The sequence below is a fragment of the Pteronotus mesoamericanus genome, unplaced genomic scaffold (assembly GCF_021234165.1).
Source record: "Pteronotus mesoamericanus isolate MK-2021 breed Mesoamerican mustached bat unplaced genomic scaffold, CSHL_Meso_final scaffold_85, whole genome shotgun sequence".
Lineage (NCBI taxonomy): Eukaryota > Metazoa > Chordata > Mammalia > Chiroptera > Mormoopidae > Pteronotus > Pteronotus mesoamericanus.
Genome location: NW_026555329.1, coordinates 2,631,794 through 2,651,066, shown reverse-complemented (window position 1 = coordinate 2,651,066; position 19,273 = coordinate 2,631,794). Strand labels below are relative to the sequence as shown.

The 19,273-nt window shown below is 35.0% G+C and overlaps 1 protein-coding gene across 1 annotated transcript in view; it reads right to left on the bottom strand.

Annotated features, from left to right (window-relative positions):
- The window catches only part of SKAP2 (src kinase associated phosphoprotein 2), a 169,767-nt gene that overhangs the window by 69,016 nt on the left and 81,478 nt on the right, over window positions 1-19,273 (bottom strand). The window contains exons 5-6 of the mRNA XM_054564323.1: window positions 5,149-5,226; window positions 4,051-4,134 (exon numbers count right to left, since the gene is read on the bottom strand). Of these exons, the coding sequence (XP_054420298.1) occupies window positions 4,051-4,134; window positions 5,149-5,226 (162 nt within the window). The remainder of the gene's footprint in view (window positions 1-4,050; window positions 4,135-5,148; window positions 5,227-19,273) is intronic.

Below are 19,273 nucleotides of genomic sequence, written 5' to 3'. Positions count from 1 at the left end.
TAACAAAGATATTATTGTTCTTTATGCAAATAAAATATAAATTTTTAAAATATGAGTTCATTTATACATTTTATACATAGTCATGATATAATTATAAAATGCTGTTGCCCTGACCCAGGACTATTCCTCTATCAAATGAATCAGGAAAGAGAAGGCAAGCTTTTGTGGCTATTACTGAAGTTGTTGTTATAAAACAACAGAACTTCCAACTGTACAAACACTCTATCCTTTAATAATATTTTTTAAATATTCAAAGAACTATGACACTATTTCAACATCAAAAGACTCTTTCATTTTTATCCAGACTGAACAGATATATCCTATTTTGCCTATCAACGGTGAGGTTGTGGGGAAGTGAGAGAGGAGAGAGGTCAACATCAACGAAAAATTTAATTTTCTTGGCGACCTAAAAGTTTTATTTAAATTATCTGTACTAAGCCCAATTTTATAATGACTTTTATTATATATTAAAAAGATACAACACTGAAAAAATTGCAACCCGCTGATGTAATAAATGACTTGTGATACACATTTAGGATGATTTGGTAGGACCACGCCTACCTACAGCTGTCACCTACTGGATGGTGCTAAGATTTTTCTCTAATTGGGGAATGGGGGTAGGGGCAGCAAAACCTCCCAACTGGGGGAAGGAAAGAGAATACTACAAAGTAACCACGCCCCTTTCAAAAGTGGGAAGAGATAAGTAAGGTCCATAACGCTGATTCGCTATCATATCATAACGTGATTCACGATCATATGGAGGTTAAAAAGGAAAAGGGAAAAACAAAATAAAACATGCGTTTGGAACAGGTTTCTGGGTGAACCGTCATTTACAGGCATGCTGAAGGGGCTGATAACAAATAAGCTATGGAAAGAGCATGAGTTTGCCGCCGGAGAGGCCTGCACCGATGCCCGCTCTGCCTTTCAGCAGCCCTGTGATGACCTTTCTTGACTATACTAGTCAGTGTCCCCCTCAAGGATCCTGTGAGCCCAGGCGCTATCCATTCCAATCCATCCTCCACAGTGTCATTCCAATTGCTTCCTCAAAACTAACTCTGGTCATTGAGCCCTATCCTTAATCAGATCCTAACCGGCTCCTTCAGCCTTAAGGGCCCCCTTCCTCTCACTTTATCAGGCTCAGTCTTGAGTCCGGCTTTGATCACATCCAAGGCTTTCTGCAACTCAGCCTCTGCTGTTCCCCTGCCTGGAATGCCCACTTTACCTCTCATCACCTGACAAACCCCTCCTCATCAGTGAAGGCCCCAAGTCCTCTGCACTATGAGCTTTTCCCTACCACCCCTAGGCAGTTAGCTACCCCTCCTTTGTGATCCAGAGATATTTTATTTAAATCACTTACTATGCCTGCTGGAAATCATCAGTTTATCTACCCAGCCCCCACCTGCAATTCTATAACTTCCTTTCTTCCTCTTACTTAAACTATGAGTACCTCTATGGTGGATTATCTTTGGATTTCCAGTGCCTAGTATCCAATAGACGTTTAGCAAATAAAAATAAACGAATGAATGAATGCGTGAATGAATGACTACCTTGAAGGCAGTCTCAGCATCTAGAACCAGACAAGTTTGATGAATGAGATTCAAACAATCAAAGGAAGAGGAAGAAGATGAAAGGATGGATGTAATTTTATGAGGTGATAAAATATGCACTCTCTCTCTATATATATACATATTACTTATGGGCCCCAAATGGCCATGAATAATAAATACAGATAATATTTATGGATACAAAGGTAAATGCATTATTTACCCTAGAGGCTGGAACTACTCTTTGTAAGCCATTACTATCTTGATGGGTCAAAATGGTTTTTGGCGCACACAGTATGTTAGAAAATATGAACTATGTATCTGTCAAACAGTAACAAAGTACAGTTTAACCTAGTAAGTGGTATCAACTCCTTCTGTGCCTCTATAATCCATTTATCTAAATCCTACTTAGTTGGAGAATTATAGTTCTCATATATCTAAATAGCTTTCAAAAATTTAGGTAAATGGTTCACACATAAGGTAAATAAGACTGTACAAATTAGTTATCCAATTTCACAAAAGAAAATAAAAATTTCATGTGATACATAAATTTTCCTGGAAAGAAAAAGATACAAAGGAAGGAAATTAAGATCATGACAAACAAGCAATTAAAACTGTCTAAAGATCCACTTTCCCCTAAGTCCCTAAATGGAGAAGAACTGGCCAAGAATTCCAAAGGAAGCTGCCACAGAGAAAAGAACCACTAAAAACAGAGATGAAATCTCCATGGAAACAGGAGGCTTCATAGTAACAGACAGGAAAGAGCTTAAAGAAATATAAACCAGACCTTCAAATATTACATAAAAAACAAATGCTAGAAGAGTAAATTTTTAAAAAGCAGTGGTGGTAGAGTTGGCTGAATGGATTACAAAGTAGTTGAAACACAAATTACGGAGAATGTTTTTACTAAAAGGTCTCATCAGATAAGATTAGAAACGGGAATGTAACTAATTAATACCCTCCCCCAAAGCCCCTAGAATTTATTTATTGACTATTAGCCTTTGGGATAAATATAAACACTCATAAGGTTTTTGGAAAACTCTTGCTAATTTTTGACCTAACGGTTGGTATACCAGTTAGGACTGGGCGTGGAGGAAACAGACATTAATATTCATCGATTCTTACAGAAATTAGAAATGAGAAGCCTAACTGAATAAAAGACAAGGTTTGAAAACCTCCTTCCTCTGGAGGTTATCCTCCTTATAAAACTGAGGATATTTCTTTATAGAAAAGTAAGATCTTGATCTCAGTTCACAAAACTGAACAAAATTATATTTCTATAACAGGAATACATATTAATGACCTATGAAAATCATAATTGAACTTGGGCTCTAAACAGACAAAAATCATCTACTCACCCTTAGCAGAAGAGAGAAGGCTGCCTGTTGAAAGTTATTTATATTTCACACTTCACTGATACTATTATTACATTTGAACATACTGTAAATTAGTGACAGACTACAAACTACCACCTAAAGTAATTCTTAATCTGTTGATTAGCCAAAAGGTGAGATCAACTTCTAGCATCATGCATGTTTTTCAAATCTATCTGAAATACACTCATCAAATCTGCCCAAGTTTATAAGAAAAAAACCCCTAAAATCTGCAAATGATGTGACCAAAAAACACTGATAAACAATACTGATAAAAATTCCACAGAAACGCTTAGTTTCAGTGATATTAAAATTTTATGTCTTTTTTCTCCTGAAGTGTTCTTTATGGACATGAATGTTTTCTATTTCTGTACAGCACTTACTTTATAATATTTGACTTCTGACCTTTTCCTAGAAAAAGTCAAACCTAAAAGCTTATAGTCTTTAAATTTCAATATTTTATGATGACTTTTTTGGTTCAAATAATAAAGTGAAAATTATGTGAACTATGACTAAGCGATTTGTTAATTAGCAAATAAAATATATCCTGCTGTTACAAAATATATCTTGCTGTTTCTAAATATAGTGACAATAGTAGTTAACAGTATGGACTCTAACCATTATGCTTAGGTTCAAAGCCAGATCTGCCATTTACCAGCTCTGTGACCATGAACAACCTCCTTAACCTCTCTGTTCGCAGTTTTCCAAACAGTAAAATTAATGGGGCTAATAATAGTACCTTACCACACACAATTGTAGTTAGACAAGATAATATAGCTGAAGTGCTTAGACAGCCTAACTTTCACAACCCTAATGGTCTTAACTTCACCAGAGATTCTACAACTATAGCCTGGATGATAAATATTTCCTAAGGTGAAAGGCCATAGAGGTGAAAGTTATTTTACCCTTTTTCCTAATTCAATAAAACATAATTGTATTAACTTCTAGGGCTTTCTGGAATTTGAAGAATTTGTCAAATAATGATATAGAATTATAAATCAGGCTATAATTTTTGAAGTTCGCAGTTATCCTTCTTCCATCTGTCTTCAGTTTACTCTGTACCAGAAAACAGGGTAAAACTGGCTCCCAAACCTTCATGGAATAGAAGCTGAGAAAACAGAAACCAATACTACCTTTGTCACTTCCGTAATAATAGAATACTCCTTTACTGAGAGCACACCACCGTTTTTGCCACTCAAATCCCAGAAAGCTGTGATCTGCAATTAAGGGGGGAAGGGTTCAGTTAGATAATCTACATCACATATATAAACACAACACCATTTCTTTATTGTAAGAGGGTAAGTTAGTTAATATGATTTCCGAGGTTCCTTTTTAGCTTTAAAATTCTAGGACTAATTAATTTGTATCTTCTTTTCCAAGAAATGAAAACAAAGCTGAAAGGGATAAAGTGAGGCAGAGCCATTGGACCTGCTACATTTATGGGATCAGTAGTACCACTAACAAACTTCCCTGATAGGGACGGTCAAAAAAGCATTTGACTATACAGCCTGCAGATAAGTGATTCGTCTGGGTCTTATTTTCTGATCTGTTATAAAAAGGAGGGAGGGGGAGTTGACCTAGATTGCTTCTATTATCTCTTTTAGCTTTAAACTTCAACTAAGAGAGCTAAGAAAAGCAAATGGAATATAAATAGAAAGGCCCAAAGGGACTCCCGGAGAGATATGCAGAATGGTAATGAAGAGACTTTCTGCTTTTCCTTTCCCATATCATAACACCACCTACATATTTCATTTCCATTATATATTGGTGTTGAAAGAGTGAGACCATATGGTCAACTCCCAATTATCATAGCCAATGGAGAGGAATGCTGAATGAATAATAGAAAATGGCAGAAAACACGCCAGGCTCGAGCTGGACCACAGCAGACATGGTGTGTGTCGGGTCCAGCAGGGGATAACCTGCTGCTTGGTGGGGTCAGGTAAGAGGAAGTCATGGCCCACAGCCTTCCTCTAAAAGGCAGGAATGGCTCCCGAATCATTAACAAGTAGCTGAGGCTGATAACTAAACACCTCACCAAATATTTCATTAGAAACATTATTTGAAGCTAAAAGGTTTATTTTTTGGTTTGGATAATGTCATCCAGACTTTCTTGGAGTCTTACCAACTCTTCAATCACCTACAGAATATCGGTGCCATAATGTATACTGCAAGCATGTTTTATCCAAGGATAAAACCATTTTTAGATTTTTCATTAGAATCTTACAGTTTACCTTTTCTGCGTTTTTCAAGGTAGCCAGCTTTTAAAACAAAAGGAAGGTCTTGTGCTGCAATTGGAGGAAACTGGTTTCCTGTGGGAAGTAGAGGAGGGGGAAAAAAGTAGTGAGTAATCCATTTTTGAAAAACCAAATTCCAGCTCTCATTAGATTCTGTGTACTTTTAATTACCCAAATTAATTAAATCCAAGTTTATTAGTTTTCTTTCAGATCCATTCCATAGACTAGTCCCTTTCCTCCTCCTCTAAATTTCAAGAGGAAAAAAAAGTTCTGTACTCCTATATCTTAATATATTATGCTCCCTCAAAAAAGTAATATTATGAATGATTTGTAAAGGGCAATACTTTTCAATCTACAGTCTAAGGAAAGAACTAGGAAACCATTATAAATAAATGAAATCAATCCCTGAAAAAGAAGTTAGAGATTTCAAATAAATCACGTAAGCTTCTTTATATTTCTGTCAGATTGACTCTCTAAGAATTTTAATACATATTGACTCTTACTTGCATGTCCCTCTTCTTACCAAGTAAAACATAAAATGATTTTTCACCCAAAACAAATGCTAAAATGTGTTTCTCTGAGCCAATATTCTCTCTTTCTCACTCACAGAATACTCACAGAGACATTCATTTGTCTAAACCTTCTTGCTATTTGTCCAATACCTAGGGTTTTTTTTAATACACATGTAAATTTTTTAAGAAACAGAAGTTTATTGATAGTAATCCCTTTAGATACTTTAGGTTTTTTAAATTAAATGTATTGGGGTAATACTGGTTAATAACATTACAGAAGTTCCAGGTGTACACCTTTGTAACTCATCATCCATATATTGCATATTCCATTGTGTGGTCGACACCCAAGTCTAGTCTTCCATCACCATATACTTGACCCCCTTTACTCTCTTCATCCTCCCTCAAACCTCCTGGATTTTAAGTCCTTAAAGAAATCGTTTAATTTGTTAGCACCATAAACATATAAACATAATACTTCTTGATGGTAGAAACTGAAAATTTGTAAGACGATATAAAAAGTAGTAACTGATCTTTAAAAAACATGAATTTTCATATTGTTTAGATGCCATATTGCTGTATCTACAATGATCAATAGCATGCCAACTATGCCACCATTTAAGATGATTCACATTGATTCAAAGAATTAAGGCTATAAAAAGGCAGGTATAATGACACATGAAGGCTAATAGAACCCTCTCTGGTAGGCAAGAGAAGAGAGCTGCCAAACATTTGCCAAACACCACAATTACATTCTCTCACCACAGGAAACTACACAACATAGCCAATTACACAACACTCCGACAAATTCACTATCGGCTCTGTTTCACTATCAAAATTCACACCCTTGTCCCCAAAGCAAGTTTAGTTCTAAACCTTAACCCTTTGGCACATAGCAGACACTTTAAAAAAATGTTAGCTTCTATGAATTGTTATAATTAAATGTTATTATGTGTTAATGTAACTAACTAATAATTTGAATGAATAGATGTATACTTAAGACTAATGTTGCTTAGAGAATTTTAATGAGAGAAAAAAGATTAGGTTACTGCACAAGTTCAGCACTGTAGTTACTTTATTTTATTATTTTCTTTGTTTCAAACACTGATATGAGAGAGAAACATTGACCAGCCGCTTCTCATACATGCCCCAACCAGGGATTGAACTCACATACCAGGCATACACCTCAACTGGAACTGAACCCATGACCCCACTCAGCCGATGGGATGATACGTCAACCAACTGAGCCACACTGGCCAGGGCAGCTTTGTAGCTATTTTTTCCTTTTGGTTAGGTGAAAGTAGTTGATGGAGAAATTATAACTATATATTGTAGTGCAGCCTGCAGAGTTCATCTGTTTCTACTGCAGACGAATACTACATGGGATTGCTTAAGGGGCCACAAGTTTTGTGCACCCTTATAAATAAGCATGTACTAGCAAGGACTAGTTTGCTTCTTATAACATGAATGTGCATTGCTCATATAACAGTCCTACTTTTCTAAAGCAGCTGTACATATTAAACGTTGAAAGTAAACACCATACAAAAGCAGGCAAGGAATGGGTCTTCTTCCAACTTGCAATTTGGGGATCTGAAACATGCACAATGGTAACAAGGTCACAGTAAGCTGCAATGAGCGCTATCAGGTGCCTACTGTATTCCTAGCAGCTCAGGATGGGGAAAGGCAATAGTGGAATCCAAAATTTCTTACAGTTCGGTTGGTATTTTATTCACAGGGTCCCTGTTTTTAAAAGAAAATTCAAGAATTCTAGAATGTCTTAAAACTTTTGCCTTAAAAGCAAACTGCCATATATAGTGGGTATAGTTTACCAGCAAGCTACAGGAATAAATGGTAGAATCTGAAAAATGGAGAAGAGTTCCATTACTTTCAATATTTCATACATTGTAATTTTGTATAAAGGTAGAAAAATGCTTTCTGTTTTGTATCCTTTGTATTTCCAGATGATGTCCAGGAGCTTGTAGCCATTTCTAGCAGAAAGGTCCACTGGGTGCTTAGATTTAGAAAACAGTCTGTAAATGAATTTCAGTTCCCAGAACTACTACTGGCTCAGAACTCATTATTCCACAAGTGCCATTTAATTACACTTTACTTTGCATTTACACACACGAACGTAGATGCCATTTTCCCTGTTTCTAGAGACTCTGTAACAGATACAGACACTGTAACAGAGTTGCTGACACTTTTTTTCTCCTTATTCTAAAAAGTTTTAATGAAAGTTGAATATTCACTCATACCCTTGTATACCCGCAAAACAATACAAAAACAAACCAAAACAAAACTACACCCTAATGAAGGAGAGAAACCTAAACTTAATGAATATAAATATTAAATGGAATGGTTTCATGATATAACAGGTACCCAGAATCTTAGTTTTACATTATTACTGAATTCAAGACATATGGTATAGGTTAAAGAGGTCTGTAATAAAACTCCAGTTCTACAAATTTGTGACCTTCATTCAGCAGGTCACTAAGCCTCTCTGGGTATCAGTTTCCTCATCTAAAACATGAAAAAAATTAAGTTATATAATCTCTAAGGCCCTCCTAATTCTAGGATTCCATGAAATATATCCACACTAATATATTTTTCTTGTACTTCCATTAACAAAGGGCCAAGATCCAAGATGGACTCAACTTTCAAAGATATTAAATGTGGAAACTGTTCACAATATATTTTTTTGTACAGCAACTGATAACTTCCTTTAGATCTAGCATAGAATTGTTTTGTCATTTTAAAGGTTTACTTTCTAGTTTTAGTCCAGAATATCTGAAAAGAAAATAAATACATAAATCAAATATTTTTCACATTCTATTAATTCTCCCCTCCACACAGAAAATTTGGAATTTCTGATCTTTTTAACAGTTTTTTCAGTGGCAAAAAGAAAATTATTTTCAATGGACATATGAAACAATAACCTATAAGACAAAAATCACTACAGTCAGTAAAAATTACTAATTATGTTACTTCAGCATAGTCTTTTCACAGAGTTTATTTTCTCACCACTATTACTCTCTGCAGAAAGGATTAACCAATGAATCTATTGACTAGTACAGGTGATGTCTAAGGTTATCATAATATGTCCTTTACAAATAAAGGCTCATAGCATGCTTAGACATGAAGATGGTCAATTTCTAATTAGCAGGACCATAAAATTCCCAGGGGGTTAAGCCTTGGGGGCAAGTCTTTAAACACTGAGACAGTGACCTATGTAATGACACTGGAGTCAAAAGTAGAGGTTGCAACTAACAGGTTAATTGCCATCTGTTAGTCTCTCCTTCTCTGTAAAGTGGCAAGTCACTTTGAAAGCTGCCAATTAAAAAATGAATAACTATTAGGGTAATTCAAGTTTGTCTTTAGTAGCTTTACTTCTTGAAATGGAAATTCCTATAGCCTCATGGGAGTTCCAATACATCTTCAAATAGGTCTATCTGAAACCAAAATCAAAGAAGACACTTGCTATTAATATTATAGCTATACGCAAGGAGGAAATGCTTGATGAATATGGTCCAAAGATATATTAAGGGTCTATTCATAGTCTAATCAAAAGCTTCTAATTTGTACCAAAAGTATATACATATATAATTATGGTTGCTACCAATTTTCATGAAAGTCTACCAAAATATGTAAAATTCAAATGGTGATAATAGAACAATTAAGAAAATAATTAAGAATCAGAATTAAGACAAATCTGAAATCAAGTATGTTCACCGATATCCACTAAAATAACAGTCAAAAAGCCATAGATCAAAACCCATTGATCTGCCAATAGCAACCAAGGTTCCAACACAAGAGGAGGGTATACTCAACCCATAAGAAGGGTGCACCTCAAGCACCCAGGCAGGGTGATAGGCAAGGCTGTGCCACTGGATCCTACAGGACATCTACAACATTAGACCACACTACCAAGACATGCAGTCAAAGAAGCTCTACTTACTGTATTTTGCCGCGTATAATTCATTTCCATGTTTTTGACCCAAGCTTTCATGAAAAAAATCTTTTGTATGTATGTATGTAAGTACATATTTATTTATATTTAGATACTTGCTTTTTGTATTATAAAGGAATTTTAGCATTTCTTTTTGAATATATTATGGTACAAGAGATTTTATGTAACAAATAATTGTAAAACACAAGAACAGATACAAGGTATTTCAGGTATTACCCATATATAATGTGCATTCTTATTTTTCCCTCAAAAAGTTGGGAAAAAAAGTGCACATAATACAATACAAAATATGGTAATACATAGAAACAAACACAGGGAGGCTGCCACAATGAGGAGACAAAGAAACATGGCCAAATGAGAGAACAGAACAGATTAAAACTCCAGAGAAAGAACCAAAAAAAGTGGACATAAGCAATCTGTCAGATGCAGAGTTCAGAACACTGGTTATAAGGATGTCAAGGAACTTAGTGAGGACCTCAGCAGCATAAAAAAGTTCGAATCAGAAATGAAGGATACACTAATTGAAATAAAGAACAATTTACAGGGAAACCACAGTAGAGTGGATGAAGCCAAGAATCGAATCAATAATTTGGAACATAAGGAAGCAAAAAACAACCAATCAGAAAAATAAGAAGAAAAAAGAATCCAAAAAAAGTGAGGACAGAATAAGCAGCCTCTGGGACAACTTCAAGAGGTCCAACATTTGCATCATGGGGTTGCCAGAAGGAGAAGATAAAGAGCAAGAAATTGGAAATATATTTGAAAAAATAATGAAAGGAAACTTCCCTAATTTGGTGAAAGAAATAGACATGCAAGTCTAGGAAGCACAAAGGGTCCCAAACAAGGTGGATCCAAAGAGGCCCACTCTAAGAAAAATCATAACTAAAATGCCTAAGATTAAAGATAAAGAGAGAATCTTAAAAGCAGCAAGAGAAAAGAAGTTAGTTATCTACAGGGGAGTTCCCAAAAGACTGTCAGCTGATTTTTCAAAAGAAACCTTGTAGGCTAGAAGGGATTGGCAAGAAATATTTAAAGTCATGAGAATAAAATTCAGGGAATTTTTTCCTGAATACAGGAAGAAAAGAGACAGAATCATGAATATGGAGAGCATTTTGAAGGTTGCCAGATAGGAGAGGGGTGTGGGGGAACGGGTGAAGAGGTGAGAGGATTAATAAGTACAAGTAGGTAGTTACAGAATAGCCATGGGGATGTAAAATACAGTATATGAAATGGAGTCAAAGAAGTTATACACATGACCCATGGACATGAACAATGGTGGGGGGACTGCCTGAGGGAGTGGGGGGTCCTGCATGGGTGGAGGCAAAGGGGGAAAAACCAGGACAACTCTGATTGCATAATCAATAAAATATAGTTTTTTAAAAAATGAATTAAAAAACAAAATTAATTCAATTTAAAATTCTAGAATGTTTCATTTTCTACAAGATTTTACAGAACTCAGTTCTGCTTCCTAAAAATGCCTTTTTAAAAGACTTCTATATCGATTTACAAACACATACACACAAACATGGGACAAATTAGTAATGGGGAGCCAATATTTATAGAAGGAAAAAGAGGCGCTTTTTTTTTTTTTAATCCCCATGGCTATTCTGTAACTACCTATTTGTACTTCTTAATCTCCTCACCTCTTCACTCATTCCCCCACAGTCTTTTGTATGCTGGTTTCTCCAGCAAACTGCATAAAAATAAGAAATGAATATAATTTAGACTGAATTCTTTACTTCTTTTTCATTCAAGTATGTTTTATTTTCAGATAGACCAGTGATTTTTATCTTTTTTAATATCATGGAGCACATAAACCAATTACTAAAATTCTGCAACACACCGAAAATAAGTATTTTTGCCAGTCTTACCAAAAAATAGGTATAATTTTGATTAATTTACAAACATAATAGTAATAATAAATAGTAATTACCTACCCTTTTTGCTCCAAAGTGACTTTTTTAAAAAATCAAGTGCCTATACTTGTATATAAGGATTTCTGGTGCCTAGAATTAACCAATTGGAGGCAACCTTATTATGTGACATGACCAATGAGATGCAACCTATTATATGACCTATATATTTGTGGTTCAAGGTAGGGCATTCACACTGGACAGCTATTGCTGTGTTGGTGGTTGTTATTTTCATTTGACAATTTAAAGGAAAAGAGGTCAGTGCCCTTGACTAAATAGTCATTTACTGTATTTTTTAAAAATAATTTCAGCATATGGGTTGAAAATCATTAACAAAGAACCACAGAGCAAGCTTTTCCTTTTCCTTTTGCAACTGTTGTACATTGTGAGTTTTAAGCTATAAATCTGTACAATTACTTTCAGGATATGAATGACATTTCTCTAGGTTTAATATTTTTTAAAGTTCATTTTTATTCACTTATTTTTCCTATTCTAGGTACAAAACGTATAAAGCCATTAATACTATAAGTTCATATCTCAATTATCTGAAATAGGAATATGCAGAGTTAGAATGTCTTCTACATTGTAGAACATAACGAAACATCTGTTTCTGGTTTTGCCTTGAAAAGAATAGGTACATAAACAATTGCCATTCTACAAGGGAGGACACAAAAAGGAAAAAAAAGGACTTATCTTCTGGAGGGCAGGCCCCTTGTAGCACACACTTCCCCCGCTAGGTGAGTGTTCTAGAAACCCATCTGTATCAGTGTACCAGCTGGCATTGTTGTGAGAGGCTCCATTAGGCTTCACTAACAATTTTTTAAGGCGCTTTCAAGGCATGGCCATTTCATGACGGGTGACTCATGAGCACACCTGCCCGCACTGCACTGAGCGCTCAGCAGTTTTTGACCAAAAGCATCACGACCCCGGTGGCCCGCCCTCCCTGTGCACCCAATCTCCTACCGACTGACTTTTATTTTTGTTTCCCTGGATGAAAAAAAGTCCTCAAAGGGAAACATTTTGTCAATGTGGAAGAGGTAAAATAAATAAAAAGAAAACAACAGAAGCACTAAAGGACATCAAAACTGATGAGTTCAAAAACTGTTCGGAGCAGTGGAAAAGACGTCCCAATAGGTGTGTTGCATAAGATGGAGGGTACATAGAAGGTGATTGACGTTTAAATGTGTAAGAATAAATACACAATTTTTTACAAATCAATTCTAGGTTATTGGGTCCCCCCTTGCATATTTCCATCTCGCAAAAAAGTCTTATTAGTGAGGGGCAGTTAACATAAGTGAAAATTATTTAGTATGAAAATATGAAATTATTTTATGACTAACCAGTTTAATAAAAATTAAATATTTCTTAATAAAGACTCTCTAATTACAGTTCTACTCTGATTACCTGATTACTAAACTGGGATGGATTACTAAAGAAAATGTATTCCCAAACATTCTTCATTCTTTAGTATTTTTTACCTGTTTCAGTTTAGGAAGACAACTCTCTAATTTTTATTTAAATCAAAAAGCCTTTGGCATTTCCCTCACCTGCCTTTCAAGGTGTTATGAGATTCTTCTTAAACTACAGATGTGCTCTCTGTCTTTCCTCTCTCCTTCTCTCTCTCTCTTTCTCTTTCTCACACACATGCATGCACACACGCACACACTTTATCTTGTTGCATCTGAATCAGGTTTCTGCACTGCTCTCTTTTAAAATATATAGGCATGAAATTAATACATTCTTACCTACTACTATTATTAATTTAGTAATATACTGCTTCATTCCTCCTAAAAAGCATTTCATAGGCATTTGCATAGATATATTTGGTAAAGAAATTAAAAACAAATAGGCAAAAAGTGTGTGTATACTGAGGAAGAGAAAGCAAATACCTGTGTAGAAAAATATTGATTATGTTAAGGGAATGTGAGTGAAGATTATAATGGGAATTCTTTGCATTATTCCCACAACACTTCTGTAAATGACATTTCAAATTTAAAAATATATAAGAAAAAATCATGGCAAGACTAGAAATCAGGGTAGAACACAAAACAAGTTGGAACTATGAAGTCATTTACACTTAGCAGGGGTGGGCTAAGATTGCAGTTACAAGCTTTATAACAATGAACATGAAGCAAAAAATAATAAATTATGTGATTCATTGCCCATAAGATAAACATAGATCACTGCTCACGGAGAAATATACAACAACTATTCCTGCTTCATGGTACTGAAATGAGAAAGAAATTTCTCCCATGTGTTCTCAATGTCCGTAATAACATTTTTACAGTAAGTAAAATCAAAGTTTATAGGGCTGCTTTGTATAACATCACTCATATCAAGACAACAGCATAACGCCAAAGCAAAACTCAGTAAAAGCAACTCTACGGGTATAAAACCAGGCAGCAAGTGCTGTCCACAGCTCCCAAACAACGCCGTTAAACTCAAGGCTGGGACCATGGAGTGCCTATAGGAACAGATGCTCTACATGTTTTTCAGGCAATTCTTCCAAAATACTATTTGTCTTGATCGAACACTACTTGCCTTGATCAAACTTTAAATATTAAATCCCTAACAAAGGAGGAATCCCTTCAGGAAACCAACACAGCTATTTTGTGGTACTGCCTAAGAACCATATCCCTTAACAAACAGCCAAGCTGGGGGTAATGTTGATATGCTCTTATTTATAAATTTACATAAGCATTTATAAAGTTTAATAGCTTTTCAGGGACAAAGAACTAAATGAAGATCGCCTTAAGACAAAAACAAATCAGCAATTGCCCATAAAGTTTTAACTGAGTGCCCGAACAATTCTAGCTTGCAAAAGGTTTAAGCATATGGGTACTTCACATAAACACAACATCCACAAAACACTTTACTGAGAATGATAATATGCCTGTGTCTACTCTTCAGTAAAAGCTGGTAATAATATATGTACCTGAGTACCTTAAAACACTTTACTGAGAATGATAATATGCCTGTGTCTACTCTTCAGTAAAAGCTGGTAATAATATATGTACCTGAGTACCTTAAAGAATTAGAAAGTATTGTTACCTATGTAACTGAGTAAATGACTAGAGAATACATATTAAAACTTCAGAATTACTAGAATAGTTCATGCCTAGCCTTTCCCCCAATATCTGAGAATAAAAGCAGACTGCACGCTGGCCTTCTTTCTGATCCTCACCTTCGGAGGGGAGTGACTGTTAATGGCCATATGTGAGAAAGGCCAGGGGGAGCAACATTCATGTGGTACCTACAGTGTTAGGCTAAATTGTGATCACAAGTTTGTATTTTTCACTAGACTTTGAGCAAAGGATTGTAAGACAGTGATTCTCAAACTTGAATGTGCATCAAATTACCAAGAGTGCTATTTAAAATTGTAGAGGTGCAATTTTGAAGTAAACTCTCTACATTGCTCTTAGTGGTATACTTACAAAAAACCTAATTTAATACTTGTTTATTGGGCTTATAAAATGCCCTAAGATAATGTTTAATACAAAATCAAAAGGATGTAAATAAGTAGATTTAAAAAAGTTCTGCGATCAGCACAACACTCAAAACAGATGGAAAAAATATATATCAAAACATTAAATTAGAGAAAAAAGTCATGCATCCCTCAAAGGATGGAAACTTAGGGAAATTAAACACTTGGTCCAATGATCTCTTACCAACCACAGAAATTAGATATGGTATTACAATTCTGTACATGGGTAAAAATTAGTACAATCATTAAAGTATCAACTGATGACTTTTTCAAGGGGTGGATGGGAAAAAATATTTGCATGGATATCACAACAGACAATGAACTACTATAAATCAACAAGGAAAAAATAAACAGCTTAACAGAAAAGCAGGTGAACAATATGAACCAGGCAATTTACAGAATAAGTACAAAGGCTAATAAATATGAGAAAAGAGTATTTACTGCATAACTCTCTCCCCCAACTGTCCTCACCTTTACCAGGTAAGGAAATACAAGTTCTCTGAGCTCAGAGATCACAGTTGTCTTGTCCACTGTGTATTCCTAGTGCCTGGGAAACAGTAAGTACTCACCAAATTTTGCTGAATTAATCCATGAACCTCACAAAAACTAAAGAAATAAACTAAAACAGAATACCACTTTTTAACTTATATAAAACTGGCAAAAAATTAACAACATTAAATAGCAGGGAGGACAGAAAGAGCTAGTGCTCTCATACACTCCTTTGAGAGTGTACCTTCCTACAGCTCTGTGGATGAGAATTTGACTCTAAGAATTCAACCCCTAGGAATCTATCCTACAAAAATAAAGCACAGTCTCCTAATGATCTATGTGCCAGAACAGACACTTGTGACAGCACAAAATGGAAAATGTCCAGCAAGAGGGACATTATAAAACCATTTTAAATATGCACATAAGATCTATGTGTATTAATGTGGAAGGATATGCACTAATGTAGAAAGGTGTTCATGATACTTATGTGAAAAACATAAGTTGTAGAATAACACAGTCATATCCCATTTTTAAAAAAAATCTGATTTCATATTTATTCTAGCACAAATATATCTGTACAATTCAGGGGGAAATGTCTAGAAGGACATATTCAGAATTATTCACTTCTAGGGAGTTAGTTTTGGTTGGGAAAACAAATTTTTCTCTGTTACAAGCATGTATTACATTTCAAATTTTACATAATGGAATGTTTAAGTGAAAAAGAAAAGTGGAATGTATATATGCTTTTAAGTAATTTAAATGAAATCTTTTATATTATTTGTCATATCTAGAACAGCTACCTTTGTGAACGTTCACATACGTGGCTATTCCCCAAACAGGCCAAGTCTCGCGCGCCCACATAGCGTTCACTCTGCCTAGACTAGAAGGCGCTGCCGCTCCCCTTTGTCACAGTGGCGACCCTCCCACTCTCACTGCCTAGACGTTCCCAGCTCACCCTTCTGGACACAGCTCAGCTCTCAGAAAGGCTTCCCATTGTGATGTAATGAAAACATCTGCAAGCAAATTAATTTCTTTAAAAGAATAAAGGAAAATGTTTTCTCTGATAGAGACAATTCTCCCTACTGATTTTTAGTGTTCTAAAAAGTCACTTAAATGAAACAAAATAGTCACTGATTTTTAATGATCCAGATAAATCCATTTTTTCTAAAAATTTCCACCTGATTATAGAAAAAAAAAAAAAACCCAAAGTCTTCAAGACAAACTCTGTTCTGGAAAAAATAATGATGGATTTTTGGAAGTCCACATGAACTAGACATGTTTCTTGGTTGGAAAACAAACACTGATGTGAATTTAAAATTTTTTAAAAATAAAACAAAATATTTTGATCTTGCAAAAATGACACAATAGTGTATTTTTTTGTTCTACTCTAACTTAAGTACCTGCAGACTGATTCATGTAAAAATGTGCATAAAAATAATCGTGCCAGGCTACAACTGGTATTCCAAAACCCACTTGGGAAATGAATTTTATGGCTATACTATAAACTTCTAAAATCCTGAAGTTTTAATAGATATGCTGACACGACCTGGACCATAACAGTTCTAGAAATCGCTGCTATAATAAATCTGTCAGTTCCTATAATGCCTATGACAAATCCATTAATATGAATGATGTACACTTCACATAGCACACTACACAGCAACTGCACAAGTTATGTCATCTCCATTCTGAGTAGCAAATCAGTAATCAATATTTGTAAAAGCAGCAGCTAATCCTTTGTAAAATCACTGGTTCAGTGATTGAAGAGTTTGCTCAGTCCACACAGTTAATCCCTCTTCATCTGCTTGAGCCCTCTATTTATCCCAGCCTCTTGGAGCGCTAGCTATGGCAGATTAATACATCTCCACACGTTAAACATGACCTGACAATTGACACAGGATATTGCTGACAGGATAAGCTCTACAAACGCTGGCCTTTTAAAAGGAAGCTTGAAATTAACATTCAGAATCCCAAAGTTTACAAATAGGCTCACCACTTCCCCTTCCCAACACCGGTCACCTAATTTACTGACCTCACACTCCTTAGGGAATGTATCCCCATTTTTGGTTTGAAAAGTCTTCTGGCTGATTCTAGAATGCTTATTCATAAAGCTTGTTTTGTTATTAATTTTTTTAAGTCAAGGTAAATAGAAGTCTGGCCAAGAAAAGAAGCTCATATGTATGTAACCATTCAGGGAAGTTTTATGTACGAAGGAAAGGGCCTGTTCCGGCTCATGGTACCTCACAGTTCCATTAAAATGGGAGAAAGTGGAAGCAGGTAAAGACAGTTAAGTGTTCCTAAAAACTCAGTAGTGAATGGGACAGGGAAGAGAGGGAACAATAGCCAGCGAGAAAAGCATTTTCAGTTTACTTTCTAATTCAATATTTCTAGCAATATTCCCTTTTCCACATCAAATTCCACTTTAATGAAATACCAAGTCTTCTAAACAACTGAAAGCCAATACTGCAATTTTAAAAATCGGATAACTTTGAACCTTATTTAGTAAGAATACATCCATATGTGATGTTAAAGAACGAATAATGGGTTGAAATGACAACTAGCATTGAAAAGTTAGAGTGACATTTGTAAGGTGACACAAAAATGTCTTACATGACATCGTGCGTATTTTGAGACTGCGACCTAAAATCTAATTGCTTTTCAGATATGAAGTAAAATAATTTACTAGTCAGTTGAAGTTGTTATAAGAAGAATTACACACATCACTATCAGCAAACCTTACAGGACAACTGGTTCTAATTAGCCTCACTGAAAGAGGCTGATACACAGAATGAAGAAAAGGACAGCAGTACTCGTGTGATATTATAGGTGATTTGTCCATGTCAAGAAAATAGCACATTAGATAAGCAGAGAAGTTTGCCAACATCTAAGAAAAATAAATTTCAAATCTCTTTCAAACCATAAAAATTACTTTCAAGGTCACAGTCACCTATGCTGTTCATACCATCTTGAAAAAGTGGTATTTCTCTGGTACATTTAAATTATATTACGAAGTTCTAGTTACATATATCTTCAGACATGTATTGTGTAAAGTACATATTTATTCATATTGAAATCTTTTAGGTCTACTGTGGCCTTTGAACCTCCTAATGAAATTCCTAAAGACTCTGGACATACGACTATTTTAATGTTCTCTCTTATACAAACACATGTAAAATGTGTGTATAAATGTATGTGTGAAATGCACACATGCAATGCTACCCAGTAAATCCTAGAGAAGCTGATGTTTGACTTATTTTTTCAAATCATAGCGATGTTCATAAACAGCTAATGTTTTTAAATACAACTGAAACAATTTTCTAAGAAATAGTATCTTTTTAAGGTGAAGGTAACTGAATGTTTCAAAAGATGGCAATTTATAACTTCTTTCAAAAACCTGTCATATGCTTACTTAGGACACCGAAGTAACCAAAGTCACAAACTTGCAAGCTAATTTGCCAATGTTATATCACACCAGAGACCAAAATAACACCCACATAAGATCAAACATGTAGCACTGGCCTCCTTAACAATACATTATAACTGAGCTAGCTTGCTAGTCAAGCATTAGTTTCAACTGTCATTGACCAGTTGAAGTTACATATTCTGAAAAAAATCTTCAAGTCTGAGACTTTAGATTTCTGTAAATATTTTCATTTAAATTTTAGTAATACCAAATATTTACTTGCTGGAGTATCATTTTCTTGTGTTTTTAGTCACATTAATAAATCAAATATTTTCCATATTAGAAAATCTCAAAGAA